Raw genomic sequence first — 26,439 nt, 5'->3', positions numbered from 1 at the left:
TTTGATGTCTGTTAGGTGGGAGCAGCTTTTTGCCTCCCAGCCAGGCATTTTCTGGGCTGGCTCCCTGATGGAGACAACAGGAAAGGCTCCTGATTCCCTGAGATTCCTTGAAGTTCCCTGAAATTCCCTGAGATTCCCTGAGATTCCCTGAGATTCCTGGCCCAGCAGCTGCTCTGGATCAGTGCTGTGGTTGTTGTGACACCTGGCACAGGTCAGGGACAGGGGAACAGGAGTTTTTGCTGCCTGCAGGTGGTTTGGGATCGGAATAATGGGAATTCCTGAGGCTGGCAAAGAGAAACTGATGGGATTAGGGCTGCAATTGGATTTGTTCATATCCAGGTGATGAGGGAGGGGCTGTTCCTATCCCATCACCTCCAAATCTCCTCACTTCAGAGAAACGTCAGAGTTGGAGTTTCCAGGGAAATTTTTTGTTTTTCTCTGAAGATTATTTTAGCATTTTTCCTAACCAGTTCTCTGGGTCTGTCTTGGACAGTGTGGAGTTAACAGCAGGCTTTTGGTTTTTTTTTTCATGGTCATATTATCTAAAAATAATAATAGCTACAGTTTCTTGGAATTTGTTTGGAAGTGTCTGGTTCTGTCTGATGTTGGAGACAGGATCCTGGAGTGGGTGAAGTTCTGATCTGGATGCTCCCAAAGTTTCCCTTGTTGCAGTGTGTAATTATTTAAATGTTTATTTAGGAGGTTGTTATAATACTCTCCTCTTTCCTGAAACTCTTCCCCCTCTGGGATAGAGGGAATCTATTTTCTGGTAGAGTAGAGAGACAGAGAAATGTCAGAAGGAAAAATTCAAGTATGGCAATTAAATTTATCCTCATGATCCCAGGGAAGGCTCCTGACTTTTGTTTTTAAGTTCTCTTGTGGAGTCCCACAGACATTTAAGGACAGTGAGTTTTCATTCCCTTTCTTCACTTGATGATTAAATTGATTGAATTGTAAAATCCAATAAATACAATCCACTAAATTGTGTTAACCATAAGCAACAATAAACTGACAACAGAAGCGAGAAAACAGAAAAATTGACCATATTTTAATTTTCATCTAATATGTAATTTTACTTTTAATATCCTAGCAGCAGCTACTCTATTTCCTATTTTATACTGTATTTCCTGACTTTATACTCATTGTAATTTTCCTCTAAATACCCAGCCCTTGCTTACAAATCACAGGACAGGGTAAATATTGTTTTCTAGGTTGTCTTTGGAGACTGGAGCTGGAAGTAAAACCATATGAGGAGATCAAAACCCCATTGAAGGCAGCAGAATAAATCCAGTCTGGAGGAGTGTCAGACAAAGGCAGGAACAGCTGGATCAAGTAAAGCACGAGGAAAATTGGTTCCATCCCTAGGGGGAGGGAGAAAGATTTGTTTTGTCAGCCCGGAGCTGTGTGGGACCAACTTCAGCCGATGAAAGTTTTGATGTCAGAGTGAGGGAGGGCTCAGAAGGTGCCAGACGGAGGGGAAGGAGGAGAGGGCTCTGCAGAAAGTGAGGGAAGGGAAGGAGGTGGGGTAATCCTGCAGAATCTGAGCTGCTGTCCTCAGCTCTGGGGATGTAAACTGATGAGGTCATAGTGTTTTCCAGTTACAGAAAGGAAAGTTAAAGGGAAAAAAAAAAGTCTTCAACTTGTTTTTCAAGAGAGGCGAAAACTCTGAGAAGCCGAAGAAATGGAGCAACTTGTAAAACTCCTCCTGTGGCAGATTTTGCTTCAGCAAAGTAAGCTCTGAGCTGCTGGTGTGGTGTTATTTGTTTTTATTTCAGCTGCACAGCGGGGCTGGGGGTTGGCTACCAGATTTTGAAGCGTTATCTTTGTAAGGCTGTTCAGATTCCTAAATTTGCTCTGTTTTCATCTGGGGAGGGGAGGGAATTGTAGGTTCCCTCTCTGCTTTTTGGGGAGAGAATGGGGAAATGTTTGAGGTTGTATGAGCTCTGTTCAGCATGTTTGTGCAATTTTCTTTTCCTATCATCAAATTCAAAACCAATGAGCTTGGCTGTGAGTACAGCAAAGCTTTCACAGTCAGATGTGCAGGATTTAAGGTTTTTTTTTGACGTTTGAAGAAGCAGAAACAGCTGGGGGGCTCTGTGTGTGAGGGTTCAGATGGAGGGGAAAAAAGGATGTGTGGTTTTTGGGTTACTTTTCCTCTTGTCAGCATAAAGATAGACACAGGATTCACTTTTAGGTACTAAGAAAGGAGAGTAGGAAGTGAGGAGCAGAAGTTTTTTGGGGAGTGCTGAGCCCCTGCTCTTCCCAGCCCTGTTAAAAGGCTGTGGCTGACACCTGAGCCCCTCACTTCCTCAGCACTGAGGTGGAGTGAGGTGAGGAGCTCTTCCTTTGGTCCCAAATTAATCCACTTTTGGTGTCACCACGGCATTTTTGCAATGCCCCAAGGCAAGGTTTAGGGATTGGCAAATGATGGGATCAGTCATAGGGACAGAAGGGTTAAAGTGGCTCAGAAATCTGGGGTGTGGGGTGGGTTAAAGAGGAGGAAGAGGAGGAGGAGAGCCCACAGCTGCGTGCTCCAGAAGCACCAACCAGTCCAGTGAGTCCCAGGGAGGTTTGGCAGAGCAGCCAGGGCAGGAATAGCAGGTTGGGCTGCTGCAGAGCCAGAGCTCCCACCTGAGCAGGGATGAGCTCTGACAGAGCTTCAGGTGCATTTGGGATTTACCAGATGTCACCCTGATGTTCCAGCTCACCCAAATCAGGTTATAACTCAATAAGGAGGATGAGAAGAGCGGGAATGTGTGCTCTGAGGAAATCTGTGACCCCTCCTGCAGGGGAACCACTCCCTCAAGTGTTAATGTCTCAGGGAGTTTGGAGTGGCCCCACAAATCCATTCCGTGGGCCTGCAGCCAAGGGGAAGCTCACAAGGCTTTCTAAAGCTAAAATCCCAGAAAAGCTGGGGCAGATCTCTGAGGGATCCTGTCTGTGCCCCAGGTGGGGACTGGCTCCTTGTGCAGACACAAGGATTTTCCTTTCTGCAGAGGCAGCACATTCCTGCTCTCTGCATGCTCCTACCTGCAGGCAGTGCAGGAATTGCTGGGGCTGGATGGGTGTTTAAGGGCTCTGACATCTTTTGGGAAGTGGGAGAATCTGCTGCTGGGAAAGTTGTCCCAGGAAGCCTTTAAAAATAAACAAACACAGAGATTTAGAGAAGATCCCAGTTCAAAGCCTGGCTTGACCATCAGTGGGCTTTGAAGGGAAATTCTGTTTTAGTGAAAAGCTGAGTCTTGCAGGCTGGGCAGGAGGTGAATGGGAGAAGTTTAGGAGGAGCTGTTTTGCTCACCATATCTCTCTCTTCCAGATGAGCCCAGATGTTTCTCCTGGTTAGTGCTCAGTGGGTTTAAAAGACCTGGGCTCATTTATGTCACTGTCACCAAAAGCCATCAGGGCATCTCAGCTCCCTGAAGAGCCAGGATGGAGCCACTGCCACCCCCCAGAGGGTTTGGGGACAGTGTGGTGGCACAGAATGCTGCTTTTCCCATAATTGTGTAATGACCCTACAGAGCCCATTAAACCCCCTATAAACAGAGGGATTTGTGGGAGAAATGAGCAATCTGGCACACACAGATTTGGGGAAGAACATGTCCTTTTCTGTTCTGGTTGTTTTTCACCCCCCAATATGAAACAGGAGCTCAGAGGTTTCATCAGCACTGAGCTGAGCAGCAGCTCCTGTATTCCCAAGGAGGGAATTCAGCCTAGGATTGTTCAGGCAGGACTCAGGGGACAGTTTTCTGTCCTTGTCCTGCTCCAGGGACAGAGCCTGGAGACTCTGAGCATGCCACACATCTTTCACAGCCCCAGCCTTTTGCTTCTAGTTTGCCCACAGTGGGTTTTTTTTTTCTTTTTGGTGGCTTAATTCTTCACATGAAAAATGGATGGGATTCAAGAAGTAAGAGCTGGCTCTGCCTTTTACAAGGGATTAAGAAATCGTTTTCCAGGCTGCTTTCCTCTTCCTCTACTGTGGGACCACAGAGTATCTCTGGGATCCTGCTGACTCAGCACAGAACGTGTCAGGGACAGCACAGAATTGTCTTTTGTTGGTGTTTTTTTTGTGGTTACATCACCCAGAGAAGACAAAAGTGATTCTCCATCCCATGGAACTTGAAATTTTACAATGAAAGCCACAGTTGAGTTCTGTGTTGACAGCTCTGAAGGCAGCTGAGGTTAAAAGCTCCAGATCCTGGAGGCTTGTGAGGAGAGAGGTCAGAGCTGTCACCAGGTGCATGAAGAGACTTTGGTTTTACACTTGACTCACCAAAATCCCTGCTTCCAGCTGAGCCCAGTGCTGAATCCATGGGCTGTCACCTTTACTGGGCCTTTACTGGCCAGTAATTCAGAAATCCTGCTCAGAAATCCCTGCTTCCCTTTATTTCTGCTCAGAAATCCCTGCTTCCCTTTATTTCTGCTCAGAAATTCCTGCTTCCAGCAGGTCCCAGTGCTGCCTCCATGGGCTGTCACCTTTACTGGGTGTCCTTATCTCTGTTCAGAAGCAGCTGTGCCATAAAATCCCTTTTAAAAGCAAGGTTTGGTTGCTCTGCTTGTCTCCCACACCAGAAGGACTGGTAGAACCCCACATACTGAGAATTTTGGACTTTCTGTGCTGAAAGGCACAAATTTCAAGAGAACACTGCATTTGACCTAAAACTATAGAGAAAAGTTCCAAAATTGAAGAACAGAACTGAAATTGTAGGTGTGTAGTTTGATTAGAAATGTGTAATGTCACATAATAGAAAACTTAGAGATTAAAGTTTTAGACTATAGTAATATATATATAAAACAAGATAAAAGTTTTGGAACAATTACTAGTCCTTCACCTTCTTCATAAATTTAGAGAATAGATAATTTAATAAATAATAGATAATTTAGATAATTGTATAATTAGAAAAGTCCACATTACAAGACATCAGTAATTAGTTATTGAATTAAAAGGGGAAATAATTTAGGTGTCATTTCTTAATTAAATAGTTTTTCCTTTAAAAACCATATGAAAATATATACAGAACCATTTTGTAACTTATTGGTGAAATACTACAGAACTCACAACTTGTAAAACTATAATATAGGCACTGAAAAGAGAAAAGGGCTCATTCCTCCTTCCACTGCTGCTCTCTGCTAAGGTTATTGAAGGTCAGTTGTTCAAAATTCCATTTTCTCCAGGCATGCAGGAGATCAGACATCCCAGATTCCTCAGATTTCGGAGTGATCTAATTTACAGCTCTGTCAAGTAAAGTTTGAGCGTTACCCAGGAGCTGATGGATGTGTGCAGATTTCCAGCATGGCTGGGGAATCAGAACAATCAGTTCTTCCTTCTTTGCCTGCTGGAGTTCCTGTGCTTTTTGTGAAGAGTTATCCCTTTTTTCCCCCCTTCTAGAATTTTGCTGCTTGGCTGCAGTGTCACTTTTAAAAAAAATTTATATTTGCAGCATTTTGTCAAACTGTGGACGATATTCATAAATTCCAGGGCTAAAAAATAAAAAAAAAAAAAAAAAAAAAAAAAAGGGAAAAAAAAATACAGTCTTTGTCTGCAGGACTTTGTGCCTCTGACATTAGCAGGACAAAACCTCCAATGATTTTGATGGAACCCACTTGGGTTTTGGCTGGGTGGAGAGATGAATGGTGGTGTTGTGCTGGGAATCTGTGTTGGGAATCAAAAGCCTGATGCCAGGAGACCTTCTAGACCCCTCCCACACAAGGAGCAGGAGGGACTGGACCAGAGAAATGCAGAATCAAAGGATTTGGTTCATCTCTGGCAAAGTTCTTCCTGTGTGGATCTAGACATGTGAGTTGGAGAGAGCTGATGCATCAGCATCACAGAATTAACTGTGCAGAACAAGTGTGTGGCTGGAGGGGGAAAAAGTCATAAACATCCAGATATAAACATCAGCAATAACAGGGAAAGTGGGGAGTAGATGGAGCAGTAACAGAGGTGGCTGCTGACTTGGAGTGTATTTTTAGCTTTTTTATCCTTTTGCTGTCAGTGACACTCTTTATTTTCTGCTTTGACAGGTTCTGTGTGCTCATATTCAGGTGAGTGGTGTCTCTGTAAATCTTTTTTGTGGTTTTGTGGTCATGAGGAGGAGCGAGAGGGACCCTGATTCCATGGCATGCACAGGGGCTTCATTCCTGACTTCCATGGGTTGTGCATCCCATGCACTGGTGTCTCTAAACCTGGATTAAACTGGGGGTCAGGTTTAGGAAGGGTGGGTAGGACAGCTCGAGTGTACAATCCTGATAACAGACATGGATGAAATCTGTGTGTTAAAGTTTTATTTATTAGGGAAAGGTTCTTTCCCCTCAGGCAGGCACTGACCAAGCTCCCCAGGGAATGGTCCCAGCCACAAGAGCTCCAGAATGCCACTCTCAGGGATACATAGAGTGGGGTTTTTGGGGTGTTTGTGCAGAGATAAGGTTGGATCAGTGATTTCTGGGTCCCTTGCTGCTCAGGACTCTTTGATTCTCCCATGACAGTGCACCGTGTTGGTCTTGAAATCAGAATCAAAAGCCTGCAGAAATTCCAGCCCCTCCTTCACACACCATTAACTCCACAACCCTACAACTCATCTCTTTGCTGTTTGCTCCTGCTTTTCCAGTCCCAGTTGATGCCTCCAGCCCCAGCAGCGTGGTGCTGTCTGTGCTGAACATCAGTGCTGCCCTGGGAATGGTCCCAGCCCCAAGAGCTCCGGGATGCCACTCTCAGGGATGCACAGGGTGGGGTTTTTGGGGTGTCTGTGCAGGGCTAAGGTTGGATCAGTGATTTTTGGGTCCCTTCCAGCTCAGGATTCTCCATGACAGTGCCTGGTCTTGAAAAAATAATCAAAACCCTGCAGAGATTCCTGAGATTCTAGCACACCCTGACTGCCCCTCCAGCCCCTCCTTCACACCCCATTAACTCCACAACCCTACAACTGATCTCTTTGCTGTTTGCTGCTGCTTTTGCAGTGCCAGCTGACGCCACCAACCCCAGCAGCGTGGTGGTGTCTGTGCTGAACATCAGCGCTGCCCTGGGCTCCCAGGCCGTGCTGCCCTGCAAGAGCCACCGCATGGTTTGGACCCAGGACCGCCTCAACGACCGGCAGCGCGTGGTGCACTGGGACCTGCTCAGCTCCTACTACGGGGACAGCAGGATGGAGAGGCTCTGTGACATGTACTCAGCTGGGGACCAATGTGTCTACAGCTCCTACAACCAGGGCAGGATCCTCATGCCTGAGAATGCCTTTGCAGATGGGAATTTCTCGCTGGTGATCAAAGGTGCGGAGGTTTTTTTTTTATCTCGATAGGGTTTGGGGGTTTTGGTGGAAATGGGTGGTTCACAGTATGTTTTTGATAAATGGATTTATGGTTTAGTTGAGGTGTTAGGGTGTGGGTGGGGCTGGATGATCTCTAAGATCTCTTCCAACCCAGTCATTCTGTGAATATCAGGTTAATAAGTCTAATTCTCAGGAGGAATTTTAAGGTTTGGAAAGGGCTGCTCAGGGAGGTGGGGGAGTCCCCATCCCTGGTCTAGGAGCAATTTTAGGTGTGCCTGGCTGTCCTTGATGCTTGGAATTCAGGATTCCAGGCTCTGGGAGCAATCTCAGTGCACTGGTGGCACTCAGTGCTCACCGTGGTTACTTGTGCACCTCCAAGTGTATCCCAGAAAACCTGCACAGCTCAGCACGTTCAGCAGATCAAAACCCTCTCAGCATTCCCTCTTACCAAATACCTGGACTGTTGAATTAATTAATTTCTGCTCCTTGGGCACTTGGGGAGGTGGAGCTTCGAGCTGGAGATTCAAGGCAGGAAGAAGTTGAGGAATTGCCCCCAAACCCATGCACTGCTCCTGGGCAGCCCTCTGGTTTTGCTTCAAAGTGAAGCTTCCAGCTGCCCCAGGGGAGGTCCAGGCTGGATAAAGGAGGAGTTTTTCCCTGGCAAGGATTGTTAAACATGGGAATTGCTGCTTAGGGAGGTGGTGGAGTCCCCACCCCATGAGGTGTCCAAGGAAGGACTGGACATGGCACTCAGTGCTCTGGGCTGGGTGATGTGGTGGGGATTGAGACTGGACTCAATATTGGAGCTCTTTCTCAACCTCAGTGATTCTGTGAAGTTCTCTGAAGCACTGAGTGTTTTATTTGCCTTTGAAAGCGACCTGTGTTGAAGGAGAATTTGTAACAACCTGAAAGCCACCTGGGCTTTTTGTGGCCCTTTGGTTGTGTTTCAGTTCCTGGACTATAAACACTCCATGGTCATTGCTCCCATGCCTGCTCTCAGCTGAACCTAAACCAGCTTCCTCTTTCTCAGCCACCTCTTTCTTCTTTTCTTTTCCTCTTTTTATTGTGTATTAATAGAAATACACAAATTTCTACTCACAAGAGCAAATCAACTGAACAAATTATTTCATGAGGTGACCAAATTGTTGTATTGGATGAGATGATTTGTCTCTGCTTAACCCGCCCTGGTGATTAGGACAGCTTAGATCAAAGTTTACATCCAGACAAAGATTTGGGAAACTGCAAATGACACAAATAATCATTGTCTCAGTATAAAACACTGCATTCCTCTCTCTTCCTGCTCCACAGGTGTTGCAGAGAGTGATGCAGGCACATACTCCTGTAATCTTCACCATCACTACTGCCACTTGTATGAAACTGTGAAAATCCAGCTGGTCATCGCCAAGAAAGGTGGGTGTGGTGACACCTCCAGGCTCTACAGGAGCCTTGGGAAGCAGCAGGAAAACCTTTTGTGCTCTCTGTGCTGTTTGCTGCCTGCTTGCCTGAGTGTCAGAGGGTTTATTTTATTTAAACCTCTCATCTTCCTTGGCCAAACAGTGCCTGGAGCCTGCTCAGCTCAGTCTTTGCTCTTGGTCATTACCAAACTGTCCCTGCTGCAGCAGCAGAATGTCCCTGGTGACAATTCCCCACTAGTGACAATCCCTCCCTGGTGACAGTCCACACCCTCAGCTCAGCCACAAGGACCTGCCTGTGCTCTGCCTGCTGAGCTTGCCCTGGGCAGCCTGTACTTAAAAACCCACCACACCTTGGGCCCAGCTCTAAAAGCCAGCTGTTGGCAGCTGCAGGGAGTCCCACCCATGCACACAGGCACCCATTAAAAATCCATTTAAACCCCTGGATAACACCAGTGGAGCTGCTGGGGTGGAAGTGCATCTCCTCTGCTGTTCTCACAGTGCAAGAAAAACACCCTGAGAGCCCCAATCTGCTCCTCCGTGCTCTGGCTCCTTCTGTTATTCCTTTTCAGGAGCCAAACAGAGCAGTGCTGCTTCAGCTCCTCCAGTAATTAGGGCCTTTGTGGCTAGGAAAGCATTTCCTGCTCAGAGGATTGGGATGAAGATCCTCGTTCCATTCTTAGCTTTTGCAGGGAATTTGCTTCCTGCTCTCTGAAGCAGGAGATTAACTCTGAGTTAGAAGGAGGAGAAAGTGGCCTCTCTTCATGAAATGGGCAAGCATGTTAGAGGATAGAGTTTTTGAAGTTTTTTTTTACTAACTGCTGAAACAAGTGTGGAAAAGCCAGGGTTTTTCGTGTTCATGCATGTCCAAGCTGTGCCATGTGGCACTTTTAAGATTTTGGGAGGGGATGTGTTACAGGATTCCAATCTCCTAGACTTTTAGAATTCCAGGAGAGCAATCTCAGGTGTCTCTGGGTGTCCTTGACACCTGGAATTCAGGATTTCAGGCTCTGGGGGCAATCTCGGATGTCTCTGGGTGTCCTTGACACTTGGTGTTGAGTGGGAATTTCGCATCAACCGCCTCCACGAGATCACGGCGTGCGACAGTGAATTGGCCTAAAATTTTACTGATTTTGGCCAAGGAAAGGAAACCTGGGTGATGCCTCAGGTTTAACTTTTCTATTTTCCACATTCTGTGCTGCTTCAGTGTGTGGCTCTGAGCTTCCCATGAGGGGATGCTGAGCTCTCTGCACAGAGCAGAGACAAAACAATTCCTGCTCCAGCTGGGCACCAAGGACAAATGATCCAAATCTCAGCCCAGGAGCACAAACACCGTGGGCTGGAGAGAGAAAAACAAGCAGGATGGGACTGCCTGGGCTGAAGCTGGAATGGGACAATGAACTCCAAGGTGCAGATGGAGCAGAACTTGTAAAAGTGAGAGACCCCGTGAGTGGTTGTGCATTTTGGGATCATTTTGGTTCATCTTGGGTGCAGCCCTGGCTGGGCTCTTGTGCTGCCTGAGGTGGATCCATGAGGAGATCCTTTAATAAATCCCTGATTTATTCTTTAGCTCTAGAATAGCTTCTGTTCTAGATCAGTCTTCACAAGGCATCACGGGAAGGAAATTTAAGTGGATTATATATGAAAAACAGGATGGGTGGGACAAAACGGGTGGAGAAAACCCATCCCAAGGTTGTGTTCCCCAGCAGGCGAGGAGGCCAGCGAGTACTGGGACGGCGAGAAGCCGGTGCTGGTGGCCCCGGAGGGCAGCACGGTGACGCTGCCGTGCGTCAACCGCCAGCACATCTGGACGGAGCGGCACAGCGAGGAGGAGCAGCAGGTGGTGCACTGGGACCGGCAGCCCCCGGGCGTGCCCCAGGACCGCGCTGACCGCCTGGTGGACCTGTACGCGTCCGGCGAGCGCCGCTCCTACGGGCCCCTGTTCCTGCGGCAGAAGATGAACGTCAGCCGCGGCGCCTTCGCCCTCGGAGACTTCTCGCTGCGCATCTCCCACCTGGAGAGCGCCGACGAGGGCACCTACTCGTGCCACCTGCACCACCACTACTGCGGCCTGCACGAGCGCCGCATCTACCACGTGGCCGTGACGGAGCCGGAGAGGGAGAGGAAGGTGGTGAACATCACCACGCACAGCGTGGTCCCTGCTGCAGGTGAGAGGCCCCTGCTGCAGGTCAGCAGCCCCTGCTGCAGGTCAGCAGCCCCTGCTGTCCTTGTAGAGATGGACACCGTTGCAGTCGTTGCATTAATTCAAAGGAATGCGACCACGATCAGGCTAAGAATGATTTCTTGAGAGGAGGGTGGTGAATATCACCACGCACAGCGTGGTCCCTGCTGCAGGTGAGAGGTCCCTGCTGCAGGTCAGCAGCCCCTGCTGTCCTTGTAGAGATGGACACCGTTGCAGTCGTCGCATTAATTCAAAGGAATGCGACCACGATCAGGCTAAGAATGATTTCTTGCTGTTCTGGTTTGAAAGCAAAACCAGTGAGAGATTCCAAGTGAGAAATACAATTTCTAGGGAAAAGGGAAAAGAAATAAAATACATGCAATAATACAAAAGGAGAACCACTGACAGGCAGAACACAACCTGACACCCCTTTGGCCAGCTGTCCAAATTGGAGTGGCTGCAGCCCTCCTGGGGTGGCAGGTGTGGTTCTGTCCGAGCAGTGGTCCCACAGAAAGGGTGTAGTTGGTCCAGTGAAAAACCCCAGTTGTTTCCTCTTGGGAACCTGTGGAAAGGCTGAGTCTGGTGTCCCAAAAACCCAGATTATATCCAGGTAGGAATGCTTGGCTCCTCCCTCTGGGCAGAGCATCTTACAATGGGATTTTCTAATTCTTATCACAACTCTTCCCACCAGAGTTTCTCTCCCCTTTGCATGGGTGTTTAGGCTGTGCAACCACCAGGAATTTTCCTCCACCCTTCAGCTTTTCTTTTTTTTTTTTTTTTTTTTGCATGTGTGTGTGCCATAAACCAATTTTCATATTTTCCACTGCACTGAGCTATCATCTGTTAGCCTGTCCAAACTCAAAACCATCACACTTCATTCAGGCAGAAAAACAAAACAAAAAAAAAATCCCAAGTTTAATATTTTTTTAAGTCTTTTGGGTATAGTTCTTTATTAACACTTTAAAATATTCATTGTGTTTTAATATTTATTGGCTGTTTAATACAGAATTTTGATTTGCTTCATACATTTTTAAATAGGTTTATTCTCCTGTAGAAATTGGCTTTCTCAAGTCATAGAGACCTAAACTTTTTCCCAGGGACTAAGGTTGGTGTCCAGAAAATCCAGGCAGTGCTGAGGAGAGGTGGCTGGAGACCAGGACATCCAAATATCAGAGTTCCTGCACACAGCCCTTGAGCCTTATCCACAGATTGAAACCAGATCTTGTTTTCCAGAGTGGTTTACCCAGAAATTTATTCAGGATGTTGATTCCCTACCTGCTCAGAAAGGAGGTGGAATCTCTGAGTGATTTAACCTGGCTGTGCTGGAGGAATTTCCCTTCCTGACAAAAGCCACTTCCTCTGTCCAAACCAGCAGCTTTGGGACGAGCTTTGTGCCCTGCACCACTCACAAAAATGTGCTGAGTCCATGGGAATGTGTGAGCAGTGCAGGTTTCCAGAGGTTCCCTTTTCCAGCCCCTCCTGGATGCAGCAGGGGAGGCTGAGGCATTGCCCCATTCCAGGAAAAACTGCTTGGAATTTTTCTGGGGAGCACAGCATCAAAAAGCAAACCAAGGAGCCTGGTGCTCTGTGAAAATTTCCTGTAGGGAGGGAAGGTGTCATTTCAGCTCTGTTTTGAAGGAAAAACCCCTCTCCCAGCAGAGTCCTGTGGGATTCCATCCATGCCTGGGCTGGCTTTGTCCATTCCTCTGACTGTTGCAAGCAGAGAAGTCACTTCCTCTTTACATGTGTAAAACATTGACCTATTTATTTGAAATCTACAGAAAAATGTTCCATGTAAAAGTTTTGAGCTCCCCTTTCCTCTGCTGTGGAACAAAAATCCTGCTGCACCCTCACAAGGAACGGAATCTTGGCTTCCCTCTGTTTTTGAAGGGGGAGTTTATTTATTTTATTGATTTTATTTCATTTCAAAGGAAGCTGATTTTTTGGCATTGAAAACTCTTCCCACTCCATAAATTATAACCCTTGGCAAGGAGGAGCTGCTGTCTGGAGCCAGAGCAGTGTGGAGTTTGTGTCAAAAAGGACCCAGAGGAGGGTTGTGGGACCCTCTGGAAGATTTGGGGCTGACTTTGCTCTGGAATTTCCCCCTGTAAGAACACTCTGATAGGGAGGGATCACTGTTCCCGGGGAAGGGATCCTGTTAAACCCTGGGAATTCTCATCTGGTGAAGAGCACAGCATCTCCCACCTGCCAGAGGTGCAGGGTGGTGTAAACCAGGCACGGATTAATTCTTGCGATTCCGAATTTCTCTCTGAGCGTTCCCACCTGAGATCCCATTTCTAGTGATGCCCTTTTCTCCTTCCCTCAGATCCAAACGTGGTCAGGGGCCACAATGTCATCAATGTCATCATCCCTGAGAGCAGGATGCACTTTTTCCAGCAGCTGGGTTACATCCTGGCCACTCTGCTGCTCTTCCTCGTCCTCCTCATCATCGTGGTGCTCATCACCCGCAGGCGCCGGCAGAGGGGTGAGTCCAGGGAAAACCTGCCCTGCTCTGCAAATAATTCCTGCAAGGAGCAGTGCTGCAGGCAGGGACCCCTCCTGGAAAACCAGGAACCTGCCCACTGGGGAGGATTTGTGGGCTGGTGTGGTGTAAAAATGTCCAGACCTTGATTTTATGGAATTTTTTGGGTTGGAAAAGACCTCCAGGGTCACCAAGTGCAGGCTTTGGCTGAACCCCACTCCAGATTTCCTCTGTAGAGTGGAAAAGATCCATTCACAGGTGGGATTTATCCTTTGGGAACTCAAGTTTCCAGGTCCCTGCTGTGCTGGGTGACTCTGTGGGATCCCATAAAGGGACACTGGGATCTCTGGGTGACACCCACAGCGCTGGTTTTGGGTGCCACACAAAAAACCAACACCAGGAATGGGTCTGGACTGGCTCTGACTGCTCATTCTGCTTTTTCCTCCTGGTTAGGTTATGAATACAATGTGAAGAAATATGGAGAGTAAGTAGAATTAATTTTAATATAATTAATATTATTAATTAGGTTGAGAATGCATTAAAATGAAATCATGGGTCCCCCTCCTCAGCTAATAGCCTAAACCTTAAAATCTGGTTCAGGCTAACCTGAAAATCTGGTGAGGAGGAGGAAGTGGAAGGAGAAAATGGTTTGTGGGGCTGATTTGGCAATTGAATTTCCTCTTGGTACTCTTTGGGAAGTGATTCAGGGATGGAGTTTCTGTGAGATGTCCTTGGGAGCTGGTGGGAAAGGAATAATGCACAGATCTGCTGTGAGATGGGGCCAAGACCATGGAGCCCCAGACCTTGTTTTATAGGATTAAAGTGGAATAGAGAAGGGAATTCCAGGATTAGCTGACCATTGTTCTAAGATTTGGATCAACAGATGGGAAAAAAATTAAATAAATTCTCTAAAGAATTAGAAAAGCTAATGGGGAAAAATGTGAAAGAAGACAGTTCTTAAAGGATGGGACCATTTTCCACCATTATTCCCTTTTCAGGAAGGATGTGAATCTTAAAGAATTCACAGTGGACACGACAGATCTGACCCCACAGAAAAGTGAAGACATCAGGCTGGGTAGGTATCCCTGGCCACCAAACCAGGCCAGAATCCTTGTAAATCTGAAATTTCTAATGGCACTTGGATATTCTGCAGTGACTTAACCCATTCTTTAACCTCTGGAAGTGGGTATGGACTTTATTTGACCAAAATTGGGTAAGGAGGAGTCCTGAGTTAGTTGAGTTCATTGTCTCAGATTTCTGTTGGAGCCACTTTGGTTTAACTTTCTGATTTTCTCCTCCCTGCCTGTCATCATTCAGTGAACATTTGGGCCTTCTGTCGAGATCTGTGGTAGCAATTAGGGCAGATGAACAGAGAATGAGAGGAAGAAAACTTGCAACAGAGGCCCTGAGACAGAAAAGAGAAAATACAAATCCCCCTGGAATTCATAGTAAAATGAAAGCCACTGGGAAGAGGGGAAGGAAGCTCATCTCACACTGTGAAAGTGGTTTTTTTGGGATTTATAGGATGGATTTGGGGAATTTCCAACATTCCTGAAGGAAGATGCTGCTCCTTGCTGGGGTTTGAAGGTGCAGCCTTGAGTTTGTTGTTTCAGTAATTGATCAGGGCTTGGTTCTTGCTGGGATTTGGAGTGAATCCATTTCACAAAACTGCTGCTCCTGTCTGCACCACCCTGAGGTTCCTGAAGCCTTGTCATGATGCCAAGCTCACCCAGCTGCAGTTTGCTTGATAAGCCAGGAAATAATTACCCCTTTGATTTTTTTATTTGCATCCCCAGTAAAGGTTCAACCTTTAAAAGAACAAGCTGACAATCCTTAGGTCCTAAGAATTGCTGTAAAGGCCCCAGCAAACAAAAAATTGGAAAGGAATTGCAGAGAGTGGGTTGCAAAAATCCTTCTCTGTGTGTCCCAGGAGAGCAAAATCTCTGGATAAGTGCATCAGCCACCTCCAGGTGAGCTTTGAGGAGATAATGCAGAGCTGGAAGGATCTGTGGTGCCTGTGAGGAGCAGGGAGCTGAAGTTTGCACAACTGATTAATGCCAGGGGCTAAAATGAAGTCAGAGCTGTTTTCCTGCTGAGTAACTCCACAAATAATTCCTAGAAATCAGAGGTGCCAGACCTAGGGCACAGCAAGGAAGGACTGATCACCTCCGTCTTGCTCATAAAACTTCTTGTTTTCTTGAATTCTGCTCCTCTCTTGCACAGATTATAAAAACAACATCCTGAAGGAGAAAGCTGAGCAAGCCAGAAGCTTCCCAGCAAAGAACATTGATTTAGACAAAGGTAATAATGACTTTCTTCCCCTTAATTGGTGGCTGTAAGGACCTTCTGATGGGAACAGTCCATCAGTGAGTGACCAAGCCATGGCCAAAGAGGAATGAGAAACCTCATGGCAAAAGCAGGAATGAGAAGCCAGCTCCCTTCCCATCCTTTCATCAAGGAGCCACAAGATGCAAGCAGTGATTAGGCTTTTAAAAACTCTGGGCATGGCACAAATAGGAATTTTTCTGGATTGGAAAAAGAAAGCCTGGCAGGGCTGGAAGAATGCCTGCTCTGCTGTGACCTCAGAGGGAGGGAGGTGCAGCCCAAAAATGTCCTGGCGTGGTGTTTGGGCAGAAAACACTGTGCAGAAGGAGAGTGTTTGGAGTGGAATTAATTTATGGGTAATGGGCAGTTACTTCATCCAAGAAAAGCAAACAGCTCTCCCTCCCTGGGGGCTGAATCCTGATCCAGGATTGATCCCCAGGGCTGTGCCTCTGTTTGTGGGACAGCCCTGGTGTCAAGCAGGGCTTGTGATCAGCTCTGAGATTCCATGACTCATTCCAGGAGAATTAGGATTTAATAAATGGGGCTGAAATGACACCAAGCAGGGGATGGAGAGCCCAGGAGCTGTCTCTGATGGAATTCTCCTGGCATTTTCTCCTGCAGGGTGGATCTGGGCAATAATTTAGCCCCAGTCTGTCTCATTTTTTGATATCAGGGTTGTGGGTTACTGGAAGTGCTCACCCTAGAAATAAATCCATATTTTTGTACTTCTTTCAATGGTTTGAAATCTCTCTCCAGGTGCTGACCCCCCCTTTTCTATTTCTTTCAGATTTCAGGAAGGAATATTGTAAATGAAGACACTGCCAAGCTGCTGGCTGGACCAGAAGCTTCCATCCAAGATAGATAACGTGGAAGAGAGATGCCTTTTCTTAATTCCATCTCCCTCCAGTTCCCACAGAACTTTTTCCACATCCACTTTTTCTGTACCCCACACAAGGGTGCAAATGCTTCATGCAAGAGTTAAACTGTCTTGTGTGCATTTATGGGGTTGGGTTGCCTTTTCTTCCTCTGTTCTCCCAATCCTCCCTCCCCCTTTTCTTTCTTGACAATTATTGTTGAATTTTATGCATCAATGATTTTTATGAGCTGAATCAGCAGAGGTTTTGCTTTGCTGTTATTGCTTTAAATAAAACCACCTGCATTGCTATTCCTGAGCCATCATTACACCAGGCATTTTTCCATGTGGTGGATCCATCAGGATAACAATGACAAAAGCTGATCCCTGTCCCAGGCTGGCAAAAATCATTTCACACAGAACTTGGCACCTCCCAGGTGAAGCACAAAGAGCACAGCCCTCCCAAAACCTCCTTTTATCAGTGGGGAAATGTCAGTATCCTCATTTTCCAGGGAAAGGGAAGCACACCAATGGCTGAGGGCTCAGCTCAGAGCCGAACTCTGCATTTCTCACCCCGTTTTTGTTGATTTGTTTCTGTTTTTCAGCACAGCCCAGAGCAGATTTGGCAGGAGCATTTGGTGGCTGCAGTCACAGGGCTGTAAATGCCAGTCTCAGGTAGATCAGGACCAGGAATGTTGTGCAGGAAGGTTGAGCTCAGCCCTAGGTGGAAGCTGGGATGGGATTTTTCTGCAGCCCTGGGGTGGATCCAGGCCACACAGAGCACAGCAAACCAAAGGTAGGACCCAGCACAGGGAGATGGTTCCAGGAGGAACAGCAGGAATTGTCATGGACCAGGGGCTCAGAAAGGAAATCCAGGATGGGGATGAGTCCATTCCCATGGATTTGGAGTGGATTCCTGGAGGGGGGTTCTGCCTATGAGCACTGTCAGGTGGGGCTGCCAAAAAATAGGAAGTGATTCAATGTTGTAATGCAAGCAGGTCCAAACGTCAGGAAAGCTGTAAATAAGATCAGTTCTTGGGGTGTGGAAGGAAAAAGGGTTTCCTGCTGTTGGGAGGGTGGTGACAGGGACTTGGTGAGGGTGAGGGTGGCCAGGGATTGCCATCCCTCTGTTTGGTGGCCTGGAGGGAGTGGCAGAGGGGGGATTTGTGTGAATGGAGCTGGGACAGCATCTCCAGGTCTCTTTTCTTGCCAATTTGGGTGTCTTGTCTGACTAAATCCCATTCCAGCCCCCCTGTCCCTCCTGCCACGGGCACAGGGATCTCTGCTGGCTCTGGCATGGCTCCTCAAAAGCTGAGCTCAACTCTGCCCAAAAGGTGGTGGGTGAGGCCTCCAGAGGGGCTGTGCTGGCTCTTCACGAGCTGGGATGTCACAACAATGCACTTTTAATGACAAATAGAGCATGGGCATTTTTCCAGCTATTAATATGTCTGTTACTGGGAGCTGTGTTAAAGAATAATTGTATTGGGGGGCCTTATTTTCAATGCCTCCAAGCAGTAAAAATATTAATAATAGAACAGGACTAGAGGTGCAGGTGAGCCTTCCCAAGCTGCAGCTGAGCAGATCCTCATCTTTTGGTTTTTTGGCCCTTCTAAGAAATTGGAAGGGCCAGGAAATTAAAGAAACTGCTCTCCACAGGTTCTTCTGTGATTTGTAATTAATCACCTTTATCCTCACTGACCATCCACCCCAAAAAGTGCCCAGGATTAGTGCAGAGGAAGGTCTGGGGTTGATCCCAAGCCCCTTTTTGCCCTTCCCCTGAAGCAGAGAGGGATTTTTACCTTGCCCTGAAAGCCAGGCTGCATTCCTGCAGGTGCAGGAGGCTGTGCTGCTTATTCCATCAGGGTGGCACAGCCTCAAATAATTGTCATTAAAGTCTCTCTCCCTCCCTTTCAAGTCTGTGAGTCAAAGGTTGGAGGTTTTTCCTTGCCAGCTCCAATTGCTCAGCACAGCTCAGAGTGGGGTTACTCATAAACTCCAGAGGCATTTCAGCATTTTGTCTGACTCCTGGGCTGCAGAATAGCTGAAGGAAGGCAAAAATGAATATATTCTCTGAAACAAGGGCTGGGAAGGGCTCTGTGAGTTCCTCATCTTTGCTTTGATCACTGGGTTTGGGTAATGGTCAGGGATGTCAGGTGGGGATGGGATGGAGTGGGATTCTGGCCCAGGATAACCATCCCTGATCAGGATGGAATTCTGGCCCAGGATAACCCTCCCTGATCAGGATGTGATTCTGGCCCAGGTTAACCCTCCCTGGTAAGGACAGGGTGGGATGGGATTCTGGCCCTTTTTCTTTCAGGAGAGGAATGTTGTGTGATTGGCCTGGAGATCACCACTGTGGCTTCCACCAGCAGCCACTCTGTAATTTAGCAAATTCAAATTCTGGCTGAGAGAGAGCCAGGCAAGGGCTGGGTAACCAAGAGGGGAAAAAAAGCCCCAAAAACAACTGCAAATTTTTTTTTTTTTTTTTGTTATTTCTTAATGCAGAGGAATGAACCAAGGCTGTTTGCCATGAAATCCTGGTGAGAATCCTGCATTCTCAGTCTGTGGCACTGCTGGGAAATCCGTGGAAATGAGAGGGTTCCACATGGAATTCCCCCCTGGGCTGGGCAGGAGCACTGCTCCCTCTTCCCAAACAATTTGGTTTTCTCTGTCCTTTTCTCTCCCTAATCTGGGACTTGCCTCTTGTGGAGAAACACTTGTTTGATGTGTGTATAGCACTTGGCCTGGGTTATTCAAAGTAATTTTCTCTCTGTACCAATGAATTGCTGCACTTTGATAAACTTCTTTACCTTCTTTCCCCATCACAGTCTCCCTGGTTTCCTGAGACATAGATTTTATATTCAATTAGTTAAAATAATTATATTAATAATAATCTTCCCCAGTAGAAGGCAGTGGCGCAGCAGTTGCCCCTCAGTGAGAACTTTGCCTCGATGAGGGCAGAGAAATCAAAGTTCTTTAGGGTAATAAAGTCTTGGTGTGGGATAAGGAAATGGTGCTTGGCAGTGACCTTAAAAGGGGTTAAAATTGAGACTACAACTAAAACCCTCTTTTCAGCTCTGTCAACACTCTCCAGACTAAGAACTTCCTCCATAAATCTTGTTCTTTCCTTTGTTGTAACAGAATTAATTCTCATTATTATTGTTGCTTATTTTTTACCATTCGTAGAACTCTCCAAACATTTAAGAAATAAAGGAGAATAAATGGACTTTCCAGCTCAGGCTGATTTTATTTCTTGCCCTTTTGGAGGTGTTCTCTCAGCCAGCATTAGCTAATTCTTCCCAATAACTGTGCAGGGTTGTTTCATCTCAGAGCATCCCAAAGTGCCTGACAAAGTGCAGATTGGATCCAGTAAATTAATCCAGAGATTCCAATAAAATTTCCACCTGGGACATCATTATTTGAGGGGGTCATGGGGCCCCCAGAGGAATTTCAGCTCTCCAGAAATGTTGTATAAGGAACAAATCTGCAGCTGGAGATGGAGCTCAAAGCATCCAGCAGAGAGGAAGGCTGGCAGCCCTTCCAGAGGATTTCATTTTGGAGGTCCAGAAGGGAAGATAACATTTCCTGCTGGAATTTACATCTCCCTGCCAGCCCAAATTCCTCTTTTCCTTGCAGGACCAACACCTTGCGAAGTTCCTGCTGCACATTCTGCTCCTGGAGCACTTCCAGCCCCTGAGCACTTCCCCAGCTGGCAGGGCAGAGTTCTCCCAGGGACACTGATGGAAAAAGCTCCTGCACACTGCAGGGACAAGGACTGCAAGGATCAAGGCAGGATATTGGGATAATTCACTTCTGGGGGGGATTTTGGAAGGAATTAGAGATGAGATCTTTGAGTTGGTTTTGATACCAAGATTTATTTTTCTTATCTTCTACACAGGCAGGAAGGGTGAGTTCAGCTCACACCCTCATTGCATGGCTCACAGGGTCACAAGACCCTTAGTTATAAGACTTTTTAAGGATAAAACATTGCCAACAAGGATATTTATGTTTTTGACCCAATCCTTAAATATTTCATCTTATGGACTTACAGTGTGAGCTTTCTTAGCCAATCATGCTACGACACACAAACCTACAGTTCTGCATTCTAAACTCTTTGTTCCTCTGTAACTACTTTTATTTTTATACCTTAAACCTTTTGTATATTTAAACTTAAATCTTTTCTATCTAAGAGGTTTAGATATAAAAGGTCCAGAGGACCTAAAACACAAATAAATGTTGATTACATTTAAGCCCTGGGGAGCTTTGCAGAGGTTACTGCAAAGTCTTTTGCTTCCCTCTAGTGTTTAATGTCTCCATTTCCCTGTCAGTGACTGCACACAGAGGGAAAATAAAAATAGAAAAAACCTTGCAGATCTTGCAGACCAGATCCAGGAGAAGTTGAAATTCTCTCTGCTTCTCATTCTGTTCTGGGATCATTTCCATCTTTAGTTCATCTTCTACATCTATGCCAATCTTGCCAACAATCCTCAAAGTGAAATTTGGTTACTTTACAGAGAAATCCTGGATGTGAAAACTACCCAGGACACCTCTGGGCAGGTGCTCAGAGCTTTGTTTTCCCTTTTGTCCCATCTTTTCACACCCTTATTTTGTGAAATATTGGCAAAATTTTTGCCCAAGAACAGAGGGTTCAGTTATTTCCCCATGGAATATTAAGGTAATGTGTTTAAGAATTATTTTAGAGATTTTCCAGTAAAAATTTAGAAGTGCCTAAACCAAAAACATCTTGGGGCAGTAGTTTAGGTCAGAAGCTCTGCTGAGCACCCAGAATGGGAAGAGCTCTGAGACACGCAACAGGCATTGCTGTAATTCTAGAAGGGTTTTAAAAAATAGCTTTTTTATAGGGGTTGCTTATTCCCTGTGTGGTAACTGCTGTGAAAATGAAGAAAAGGGTGAGCAGCTTTTATCCCTCTGCTCCCTGCAGGACTATTCCCTCTATCACAGAGAGCACAACACTGTTAGCAGGAGATTTCGTGCCTCTTATTTATTTTTTGCTGAAGTGTTAAGGCCTGAGCTGTGCTGGACACGAGGTTTTAGCCCTGCTGGGCCAGGGGTGTATCCTGCTTTCCTGTGTCCTCTCTTTAATTGGATTAACTGCTGCCTTGACTGCAGCATGAAAGTTATCTCCTCTCTTCTGTGCTTTCTGGGGAGCTTTTTGTGAGTCCCAGAGCCAGCCTGATGGCTCTGCTGCGGGGTAATCAGCTGACAATTATTATTTCCAGCTGTCAGGAGTGAAAGGGAAGCTCAGGGAGCAAGAACAGCTCTCAGCAGGTTCAGGCTCTGGGAGGGCACCTGAGGAGCCCAGGAGGTCGTTAAGTACCAACTGAGGGGACCAAATGTTCATGTTTTGCCCGAGTTTCATGCTGCAATAACTCCATAAAGCTCAGGAGCTCAGAAAATGTTGCTCATGGCAGAGTTATGATCCCACCAAAGGGAAAGTTCCCACTGATGCATTCGTGGTGCACTTCCCATGCCAGGAGCACTCCGGGGTGCTTGCAGAGCCTGGTAGGACAGAAAGATGAACTCATATTTTTATAGAAATCTCTGTTATTCTCCTAATTCCAAAACTGAGAGTGAGAAACGCTTGGCTATCTTGGAAATAAATGTATTTAAATATAAATAACTCTTGAAAAAGACTCTTTCAAGTGCCCTAAATTGGTGATTCCAGGTGATTCAAACCAGCACCATGGACCCTCCTTCTCTCCTTTCCTCATACCCATTTTTTTCCCTTTCCTGTCCCATAGTCTTCCCTATCCCCATCCCATCCCCATTCTTATTCCCATTTCCTTTCCTTTCCCCATCCCATCCTCTCCCTTTCCCCATCCTCATCCTCTTCCTCATCCCATCCTCTCATCACCATTCCCAATCCCTTTTCCCTATCCCCATCCCATCCTTTTCCTTACCCCCCTTCCTTTTCCCATCCCATCCTCTTCCCTTTCCCCATTCCCATCCCCTTTCCCATCTAATCCTTTTCCCTATCCCCATCCTCTTTCTCATCCCATCCTCTCCCCTCCTCATCACCATTCCCATCCCTTTTCCCTCTCCCCATGCCATCCTTTTCCTTATCCCCTTTCCTTTTCCCATCCCATCCTCTCCCCTCTCCTCATCACCATTCCCATCCCACCCTCTCCCCTTTCTCCATCCCCTTTCCCATCCCATCCACTTCCCTATCCCCATCCTCTTTCTCTTTCTCATCCCATCCTCTCCCCTTTCCCATCCCATCCACTTCCCTATCCCCATCCTCTTTCTCATCCCATCCTCTCCCCTTTCCCCATCCCCTTTCCCATCCCATCCATTTCCCTATCCCCATCCTCTTGCTCTTTCTCATCCCATCCTCTCCCCTTTCCCCATTCCCATCGCCTTTCCCTATCCCCATCCTCTTTCTCATTCCATCCTCTCCCCTTTCCCCATTCCCATCGCTTTCCCCTATCCCCATCCCATCCCTTTCCTTACCCCCTTCCCTTTCCCAGCCCACCCTCTCCCCATCCCATCCCATCCCATCCCTTCCGCAGCCTCCCTCGCCGCGGGCCGGGCCGTGCCGCCGCCGGGCCGGCAGGGGCGGTGTGCGGGCGCTGTGCGGGGCCGCGGCGGGCGCGGGCGGAGGGCGCTGCCCGGGGCCGCCCCGCTGCCGCTCAGGCCGGGCCCGCCCCGCTGCCGCTCAGGCCGGGCCCGCCCGCCCGGCCGGGGCAGCGCTGCGGCGGCGGCGGTGGCGCAGCGGGGCCGGCGGGCGGCCGGAGGATGCGGGCGGGGCGGGCGCGCTGCCGTTCCCGGGTCGGGCAGCTAGAGAGCAGTGCAGGGAGCGCCAGCCCCCGCCGCCAGCCGCCTTCCTGTGGGCAAGGCCGACCGCCGCGCCGAGCGCCGGCCCGGGCCCGGCCCGGCCGCCCCCGCGCCGCTCGCCCATGGCGGAGACCAAGATCATCTACCACATCGACGAGGAGGAGACGCCGTACCTGGTGAAGCTGCCCGTGCCGCCGGAGAAAGTCACGCTAGCCGATTTCAAAAATGTCCTCAGCAACCGGCCCGTGCACAGCTACAAGTTCTTCTTCAAGTCCATGGACCAGGATTTCGGGTGAGCGGCCGCGGCCGCGGCCCTCGCTGCGGGCTGCGCTCCGCGGGCCGGGCGGCGCTCGCAGCATCCCCGGGACACCTGCCGGGCTCGGCCGGGCCGGGCTCCGGCAGCGCCGCGAACATGGCGGGCGGCCCGGCCGGCCCCGCCGCGGGCTCGGGGCTGCATCGACCGCGGCCCGGGGACCCCCCGTGCCCCCGGCGGGACCGCCCGGAGCTGCCGCGGTGCCCCCGGCCCGGGCCCGGCGGTGCGGACGGGCGGGCGCAGCTGTCACCGCGCCCGGGGAGGCCGCGGAGCGCCCGGGCACGGCGGGGCAGGGCAGGGCGGGCCCGGCGGCCCGGGGCGAGAGTCCGCGGGCAGCGCGGCTGGCAACGCTCGGGGGGAGGACGGGTGTCGGATCCCCGGGGGTCGGACGGGTGACAGGCGGTCCTGGGTGAACCGGGTTGAAACGGTCAGTGGTTAAATGGGGGATTAGTGGTCAGTGGTAAAACGGGTGTGAAATGGTCAGTGGTTAAATGGGGGACCAGCGGTCAAACCGGTGTGAAATGATCAGTGGTCAAACGGAGGTGAAATAGTGGTTAAATGGGGGATGAATGGTCAGTGGTCAAACAGATGTGAAATGGTCAGTGGTTAAATGGGGGACCAGTGGTCAAACAGATGTGAAATGGTCAGTGGTTAAATGGGGGACCAGTGGTCAAACGGGTGTGAAATGGTCAGTGGTTAAATGGGGGACCAGTGGTCAAACCGGTGTGAAATGATCAGTGGTCAAACGGAGGTGAAATAGTGGTTAAATGGGGGATGAATGGTCAGTGGTTAAATGGGGGACCAGTGGTCAAACGGGTGTGAAATGGTCAGTGGTTAAATGGGGTACCAGCGGTCAAACGGGTGTGAAATGGTCATTGGTCAAACGGAGGTGAAATAGTGGTTAAATGGGGGATGAATGGTCAGTGGTCAAACAGATGTGAAATGGTCAGTGGTTAAATGGGGGACCAGTGGTCAAATGGGTGTGAAATGGTCAGTGGTTAAATGGGGGACAAGTGGTAAGTGCTTGGTGGTCAAATGAATATCAAACGGTCAAACAGGTGACAAGTGCTTGGTGGTCAAGTGAATGTCAAATGGGGGACAAGGGCTCAGTGCTGAAGGGGTGTGGAATGGTCAGTGGTCAAATGGGTGACAAGTGGCCGGGGTCAAACGGTGCCAGGGGCTGTGCACAGACTGCAGCTGTCAAATCCTCGAGATCAGACAATCCCTGGTCAAACGGGTGTGGGATGGTCAGTGGTCCAATGAGTGTCAGATGTTGGTGGTCAGATGAGTGGTCAGTGGTCAAGCAGGTGCAGGGGCTGCGCTCAGATAGCGACTGTCACATCCACTGGATGTCACGGTCCCTGGTCAAACGGCTGTGAGGTGGTCAGTGGTCAGACGGGTGTCACACAGTCCCTGTTTGAGCAGGTGACAAGCACTTGGTGGTCAGACAGCTCTGTCAAACCTTGGTGGCCACACGGATGGTCAGTGGCCAAAGGGGTGACAGATGGTCAGTGGCCAAATGCTGAGCTGGGAGTGCTGGAGGAGAGCAGGGCTGGACTTTGAAATGACCTCTGTGGTGGCCAGAGGCAGCTGGGTGACCGGAGCTGGGGTGTTTGACATCGTTCTGCTCCCTGCTTGCGTGCCACTGGGCTTAGCGACAGCCAGAATTAAATAAACCAATAAAAGTCCCTCTGACAGTTTGCCAGACAGTAACTTTCAAAATGTATTAATCCTTTTGTAGCAAATCGCTTCTCTTTGTACTCACATCTGTCACTGGCAAGGCAATTTTGCACAGTTAAATGCCTTGCCAGGAATTAAAAAAAAAAAAAAAAAAAAAAAAAAGGAACAGGTTTGTGGGAAACTCGTACAGACCTGACTCCAAACCAGCACCGTGTTGAGGTGCAGGTTTTATGTTTGGTGAGATGGATCACCCCAAGCATCCTTGGATGTGTTGTGCAGCCTCTTTCTTATCCCTGAGACTCAAGCCTTTCATACTGATTGGGTTTTTATCCCTGGTGGAATGTGGATATTGTTTGTTGACACGGATTTCTGATGTGGCGAGTTGTTAGTGTTGGCTTCTAACCACAGGAGTGTTCATGGATTGACTTCTTGTTTTTCTCACTTGTGCAAACATTTTTTTTTTGGTGGGGGCAAACAACAGTACAAAATGTTTGTTTTCAAAATAAATGGAATTACTGCTAAATGGTAAATTAAAAAATGGTAAATTTTCCTCCTTCACCTCCCTGAGTGGCAGGGACATGTTGTTGTCGTAGAAATTCAAGTTGTGTTTGTGGTTTGATTTTACTGAAGGTGGTTGGGATTGTTCAGGCAGCATCTGCATCATTCCCAGTGCCACGGAAATTTAGGATTAGGAAATATAAACTGTGCTGAGGCATCTTGAACACACAGGGATGTTTGGTCTTTGACCAGGAAGCAGAGTTTGTAACAAACCCTAGAGTGGATTTTCTTATTAGTGTGAAAATCGGGGTGAAACTTGTCTGTTATTCTTGGAAATGGAGGTGATGATGGAAGGTGAAAGGCTGCAGGGATCAAGATCTGGAAATTCTGTCTCTATTATTGAATCAACAGCATCTGGGTGACAAATCCATGGCCTTGAGACAGCTCAGAGTGACTCTGACCTGGGACTCCTGAGCTTTGTTTGCATTTATTTTCTGTGTCTTGTTCCTTTTGTGTTTGTGCCTCTCTGAACCTGAAATATTTGGGGAAATTAGAAGTGAATTCAGCTGAATTTGAGTGTTAATAGCAAATGTGGGCTTTGTTTTCATCATCTCATCTGCAAACTGACTTTGTGTAG

General features: G+C 48.0%; 2 protein-coding genes and 1 long non-coding RNA gene across 9 annotated transcripts in view; all 3 read left to right on the top strand.

Moving 5' to 3' along the window:
* Window positions 1–379: 379 nt before the first annotated feature.
* MXRA8 (matrix remodeling associated 8) lies at window positions 380–16,828 on the top strand. 4 transcript variants are annotated; one of them, XM_041720437.2, is made up of 10 exons: window positions 887–1,730; window positions 6,022–6,042; window positions 6,955–7,263; window positions 8,571–8,672; window positions 10,381–10,842; window positions 13,183–13,341; window positions 13,792–13,822; window positions 14,337–14,413; window positions 15,562–15,639; window positions 16,451–16,828. In XM_041720437.2, exons 1-10 carry the CDS (start codon window positions 1,682–1,684, stop codon window positions 16,474–16,476), a joined length of 1,314 nt encoding a protein of 437 aa, XP_041576371.2. In that variant the 5' UTR covers window positions 887–1,681; the 3' UTR covers window positions 16,477–16,828. The 4 variants fall into 4 exon arrangements, with proteins under 4 accessions (XP_072773390.1, XP_041576371.2, XP_072773391.1 ...); XM_041720439.2 differs by having other exon boundaries at window positions 903–1,730; window positions 10,384–10,842; XM_072917289.1 differs by lacking the exon at window positions 6,022–6,042 and having other exon boundaries at window positions 380–1,730.
* A 6,382-nt stretch (window positions 16,829–23,210) lies between these two features.
* DVL1 (dishevelled segment polarity protein 1) overlaps window positions 23,211–26,439 on the top strand; it is a 52,010-nt gene continuing 48,781 nt past the window's right edge. For 2 of the 4 annotated variants that reach the window (XM_030289521.4, XM_030289522.4), the window contains exon 1: window positions 23,211–23,603. In XM_030289521.4, the coding sequence (XP_030145381.1) occupies window positions 23,434–23,603 (170 nt within the window). In that variant the 5' untranslated portion in view covers window positions 23,211–23,433. The remainder of the gene's footprint in view (window positions 23,604–26,439) is intronic. The other 2 variants (XM_030289520.4, XM_030289518.4) reach the window with 1 other exon arrangement.
* Window positions 23,610–25,466, top strand: LOC140680408 (uncharacterized). Its single transcript, XR_012051666.1, has 2 exons — window positions 23,610–24,440; window positions 24,560–25,466. It is a non-coding gene; the product is annotated as an uncharacterized lncRNA (long non-coding RNA).

Source organism: Taeniopygia guttata, chromosome 21, assembly GCF_048771995.1.
Source record: "Taeniopygia guttata chromosome 21, bTaeGut7.mat, whole genome shotgun sequence".
NCBI classification, from domain to species: Eukaryota; Metazoa; Chordata; class Aves; order Passeriformes; family Estrildidae; genus Taeniopygia; species Taeniopygia guttata.
This window is presented reverse-complemented; position numbering and strand designations above follow the sequence as displayed.